The 6,000-nt window shown below is 49.0% G+C and overlaps 1 protein-coding gene across 1 annotated transcript in view; it reads left to right on the top strand.

Moving 5' to 3' along the window:
• The first annotated feature begins 219 nt into the window (after positions 1–219).
• The window catches only part of LOC8027995, a 38,873-nt gene continuing 33,092 nt past the window's right edge, over positions 220–6,000 (top strand). Inside the window, exon 1 of the mRNA XM_002410141.5 lies at positions 220–721. Within this exon, the coding sequence (XP_002410185.2) occupies positions 445–721 (277 nt within the window). The 5' untranslated portion in view covers positions 220–444. The remainder of the gene's footprint in view (positions 722–6,000) is intronic.

Below are 6,000 nucleotides of genomic sequence, written 5' to 3'. Positions count from 1 at the left end.
TGGACTCAGGGGACAGGGGCAGTGGGGGGTTAGAGGGAGGGCGGCAACAGTATAAAATAGGAGAATTCAGCATTCGCCGAACAGGCGCTTCCACCATCCTCTCACTATTATCGTTCTGGATGGCAGCGCTATAAAAGTTACAGCGGCGCTCTTTGGAGCTTCTATCAGGAACGCTGCCGCGCACGCCGAACAGGAGCGACTGGCTCACCAAGGGCGTCCACGCTCTCCCGGGCACGGCGGGAGAGACGATGGGGCGGCGAGGAGGACGCCGTGGATAAGGAAGGGGGGAGGGGATGAGGCGGCGTGAGCCGCGTGCAGAATCGATCGCGTGTGCGGGCTGCGTCGAGAGTGTGCATGCGTCATGGGCCGTGAGTGGAGAATGTTGACTCACGCGCAGCCCGGCCCGGCTTCCTTCCCCGGCGCGGCTGTCGAGGAGGCGCCGACATGTCCTCCAGCGAGGAAGCGCCGCCATTTCACGGCGCCTTCACGAAGGACGTTCTGTACGAGCTTCACCGGCGGCAGCCCCAGCGCTTCCACTTCATGACCAAGTTCAACGCCAAGAGCGCCTCGTGGAAGGACTTCGAACTGGTCGTGCTCGACGGGGAGCTGCGCGACTTCGCGCGCTGCGTGCACTGCAAAAACTTCGTGTCCTACTCGAGCAAGAAGGGAACCGGCAGCATGCTCAGGCATCGCTGTCACGCCAAGGAGTCCTGCTTCACAGGTGAGCACCGGCGGCGGGACACTTGCACACCCTTTTCTTCCCCTCCCCTTGAGCTTCTATGATCCACGCACAGGTCGTTCCCGTAGCTCTGAGCACCACTACATCTATTTGCACCCGATAAAATTTCAAGGCTATCGAATGAGTGAAAGTTCACGTTAGGAGTGGTACTTCTCACGCAAATTACGAGCAGCTTCCTGCAAAATCCATACCTGGGATCAGTAATATTGCGATCTACCGAAGCAAAGCAGGCGCGTACGAAGCCGTCCACTTTCTGGCGCCTATTTTTTCCTCTGTTTCTAAATTCTCTTATAAAAAAAAAAAAAAGAAAAGAAATAAAACAATTTGCGCACGCAAAGCAGCCGCGCGCAAATGTGACATCATTGCAGCTCATGCAAGTAGACCACTGTCCACATGGCGAAGTAAAGATCGGGGGCCAATGCATATACGTATTCCAGTCCAAAATGAGCGCCACCAAACACTAGGTAACAGCGACGACGGCAGAGGGCGAAATTAGGATCCCTCCAAACTTTCGGTCCCCGACCAAGTTGGTGAACACCTAGCGCCCTTATTGCATTCCTGTTATCACCGAGCTACGCGCGCGCGCTTCATTCGGCCCAGACCCACGCGCCGAGGTTCGTTCGGAAGCGTGCTTCGATTGTTCTGCACGGGGGAATTTATCGATTATCTCAACCGCCGATTTGCTATGTGTTTGCTCTCCTCTCTCGTCACTGTACGGCCTGGGCAGAACGGCAGGAGTGGCACCTTTTCAGACATGTAAACGTTACTGAAATAAAGAAACTAAATACTGTTACTCTTTACTCACTCAAAAGGAAACTAAGTGCGTTACTCGTTATTGCGAATCAAGGTAAACGCGTTAACTGAGCTTAAAAAAAAAATAAAAAAATAACGCCTTATTTTATCGTTACCCTGCCTCTTTTCTTTTTTTTTTTTGTTTTTTGTTTTGTGAAGCAGTAGTTATTTCCAGTATTTGTTTTTGTTCATCATTACTTGTTTTCTAACGTGTTCGTTCCGGGATAAATGTGGTTGTACTGACGTACCTTGCATACATCTTTTTATGATCCATCTAGCGTTTTCTCGCCATCCGTATTACAGGCGTGAGCTGGGCTGAGAACTAGGTAGGCTACTTGTTTTGTACACGGTCCTCTAGATAAAACCAAATGCCTTTAGTCGTTACTTCGTCATAAACTAACAAAAAAGTTACTTGTTCCTGCACTTAAAAAGTAACTTACTTAATTACATAGAAAAGTAACTAGGCTCGAGGAACGCATTACGTAAAGGTCTGCACCTTTTCCGTTCCGATTATAGCTTCTTTCGTTGGCCAGGCGCTTTTCACTGCGTGCTGCGTCTCCACGTGCTATATCGGCGACGATTGCGTGAGCTGGGCTCCGTTCCAGTGCGCGACACTGCTGCTGCCTGCAGCCACATTGCTATTCAGCGGCACGCGGTTCCGCCGTGATCAATCTTTCCGAACGAGTGTTAAAGACAAATTGTTTCCTAGCAGGAAAAAAGTGTAGTTGAATCTGCATACTGATGCTCTAACTGGTCTAGAAAATGCCACGCTTGCAGAACTGCTGTCTTTGGGTATCCTACGACTAGACTCGATATATTTCGATAGCCACGAAGCAGTGCTAATCCCTAATCAGTTTGAGGGCATCGGTGGCCAAGTGTGTTAACGCAACGCAGCTCGGACCACGTGGACCGAAAGGTCGCACTGCAGAACCGGGGGATCCCGGGCTCAGTCCTCACCCTGTGCACGTTTCGGTCTGGGTGAGCATCAACCGGCGTGCGGTCGTGTAGCACTACTGCGCGCTGCACGTTAAAGACCCCCAGGGCCGATGCACTGGTTAAATTTCTCATCTACAGCTGAGATACCAGACGACCATTGGGGCTGACTGTCCGCTATCCAAACACAACACAAATATTGATCCGTCTTTTTTCTTTTTTTTTGGATGAGGGTCGCAGAGAAACTGCCAGACGGTTTTTTCCCCCGAACGGGAATGGAATCTTCGATATAATAAAATATTTTTTTGTATAGTGCTCGGTGGTGACGCAGCGTAATTTATAAACAAAACTAAAATAAAAGGCGGTCGTCACTTTCTATGAATCCACTCTGGGACCCGAGGCTCGTGTGCTCCTCTTGACACTTTGCGATAGAGCTCGCCTGTTTATCTTTCCGACGCGCTCCTTTACCGTAAAACACTTTCCTATCTCTTGGCGCCCCACGCTAAAAGGGGCCCGGTGGATCGCTTCTCCCAAGAACTACAAAGAGTATTAGAGCCCTATGCCACACTCAATGATAATAATAAAGTTACAACTGCCAAATATTCCCACTGCTGTGTCCTGTGACCACGTGAATTCTTCCACATCCCTACGGCAGAAAATGAAAGAAAAAGGTCGAATCTATCGGCGCTTATCGTGATGTAACAGCTTGAACACTAAACGATTACACATAGACAGGACAGACACACGCAGCTTTGTGTGTGTGTCTCTCTTGTCTATATGTGATTGTTTAGTGTTCAAGCTGTTTCCTCACCGTCAGTGACGATGTACTTGGAGACAACTTTCCTTGACAATGAAGCCAAAGCTATCGGCACCCGTGTCTCTCTCGCACATTGGGCGCCCATCACAGCTGTGCTCGGGCTGTCTTCACTTCTTCGGAAATGCCAGGAAGAATTGTCCACCAGTATGACCCTTTTCAAAGTGGTTCGATCTATCTGTTTCCAGCCTGCTTTTCACGTTGCTAACTTGCATTCAACGACTGCATAATAGGCAGAAATAGCAGCTAGTAACTGTCAAGACCTCACTATCATTGGGCCGTAGGATCGTGCAAATGTCATGCCCGTATATTCTGTCTTGCTGCTTACTTCGCATGTCATTGTAAGGCCGACGTGATAGCGGTGTTTCTGCGAGGACTTTCGAAAATTCCCAAGTCTAGTGTGTTTGAGAGAGAAACGGACTATTTTTGGGAACGAACTAAAACTGCCTGCCACGACGAACGTACGGATAGCAAATATCATACTAATTATTCGCGATAAGCTTTAGTAGTTATCAGATTTGGGATTTTTACGTACCAAACCAACGTAGTGCACCTGGCACTCCTCAGCGGAGGACTGGGTATTAATTTCGACTACCTGGGGATATCATTTGACGTCCACCGAAATCTCGATTACACGGCGCTTTCTCCGCAATAAGCCTTCTTCAGATTGCGGGCACCTCTGCCGGGATTAACCCTCCGCCCATGGTATCCGTAGGCTCAATTTTTTAGTTTTTTGTGTGAAAATAAAAATATGGTTTTAATTAGAAACTTGGTCATCGAAAACCTCCAAACGATCAGTCGCTTTTTCGCATCGCAGGCCTTCCTCTTGTTGCACGAGCGGCAACTTTAGCGTCACACGTGCTTCAAATCATCCGAAAATTGACTGATATAGGGTAGTAAAGTTGATATATGGGCTAGTGGTAGCAAGGTACCTCAAATATACTGATTTAGGGGTTTTCGATTACGCTCAGCAAGTTTCTGATTGGAGCCATATGTTTATTTTCACCAATTTAAAAGATAATGAGGTGATTACAAGCGTGCGATGTAACTAGACTGTTAAGAAACTTATGGGTCACTTGTTCTATACCGTCGTTGTGACGTGTGGTTATACTTTCGCCGAAACCTCCCGAGCACTGCCCGGTTAGTATTCGCCTTAGCAGAGAAACGAACAAATATTTCTTTAAGCGGGTTAGACGACGGCACTTCAAATGATAATAGCAACGTCTCGTTGCAATAGACCGTCTGCGAGAGTCCTGAAAGGCCGCGCGTGGAGCGCCCAAAGAATCATGGGAACATCCTGTATGCTCATGGTTGCTCCCGCAGCATCTACCACGTGACGCTGAAGAGATAACGACACACACTGGGTGGCGCAGTTGCTTGCTTGCTCTCGTTCGCTCGCCTGCGTTTCTTCCCTCGCCTCCGTCGTCTGCTACAGCCTTTTTTATACAGGATGTTCCCAGCATTCCGTTCGGTACCGCGGAGGACGCTGGATGTTTCGCAGAAGGTCAATTGTCACTTCACTGTTACGGAACACAAAGCCCCAAGCGTAATGAGCCTTTGTTGTCCGAAATTCCCAGGTCACCATCAAGGAAGTCCTTCAGTCGTCCCGCCTCCAGCGCGGGCTTCGATACAAACGCTTGGACGTAGGGTGCCTTCATGTGCGCTACTTGGACGTTTTGTGAACCTCGAGCGTGCGGGTACACAACAAGGCAACGGGCGCGTGCTAAATACCGGGCAACCGCAACAAACGCCCCGCGCTTCTTTTTCTCGTCAACTCTGGCCTCTTAAAGACTGAAACACAAATGACATCCTCGTGCTCAGGCCTCTCCAACGCTACTGGCGGCGAGATGTTTCGGTGGCGCCCGCGTTTGGTTGCCGTTCGGGACGTCATTACCTTGTGAACAACAAGTTCGATGGTGTTTGTAATTGGCATGGTGGAAGCCTGAAATGATAGCGCTGTCAAAGCAACACTGCGAACACCGTCAAAATTTAAGTTCTTGCATTCCTCTTATTTCCGTCGTTGAGACATCCTTTGCTGACGTCAGCATTCGGCCAATTGTGGTGGGCCGCCCACAGCGACGCTTTCGATCGCTCACGTCGCCACACGAGGTTGTACACGAACGTTTTACATAGACGCGACGTGAATGTGCACACGCGCCATTAACTCCTTAAAAAAACATAACGCTTACGTGCATACTCCGTGCCTTCAATCGTGTCCTCTCCCGTGCCGCATATTGGTTAAGGGGTCCATAAGTGAACATTGTAGCACGACTGCATCTCTCGCCCACGACACCATATCTTTTCGAAAGATAAGCTTTTCAAGGATCTGTTATATGCTATGGTTATACTGAATACCAGTTTCGTAGTCGTTACGAAAGAGGAACGAAATTCGGCACTCCTGCACTTACAAACCAAAAGGTGCTCGTTACCAACCTGCGTTACCTCAAAAAGGAAAGCGTTTCCGTTGCGGTTCAGTGTTGGCGGTAACGCGTTTCTTTTTTCTGTAACGTAGATTTACCATTACTCGTTACATCTTCCCAAGACCTAGAAAAGTACACTTAAATGTTTAGAGCGCAGCTCTTCGGCGCCCATTTCCGGCTTGAGCGGCGTCACCGTCGGCGTCGGCGTAACCGCGCGGTACATTATGGGTAAGTTTCCCCGCTAAATTTAGCGGAAAGAATTCCCGCCAAATTTAGTTGAAAAATTTTTCCCTCTAAATATA

The sequence above is a fragment of the Ixodes scapularis genome, unplaced genomic scaffold (assembly GCF_016920785.2).
Source record: "Ixodes scapularis isolate PalLabHiFi unplaced genomic scaffold, ASM1692078v2 PGA_scaffold0__279_contigs__length_252992795, whole genome shotgun sequence".
Lineage (NCBI taxonomy): Eukaryota > Metazoa > Arthropoda > Arachnida > Ixodida > Ixodidae > Ixodes > Ixodes scapularis.
This window is presented reverse-complemented; position numbering and strand designations above follow the sequence as displayed.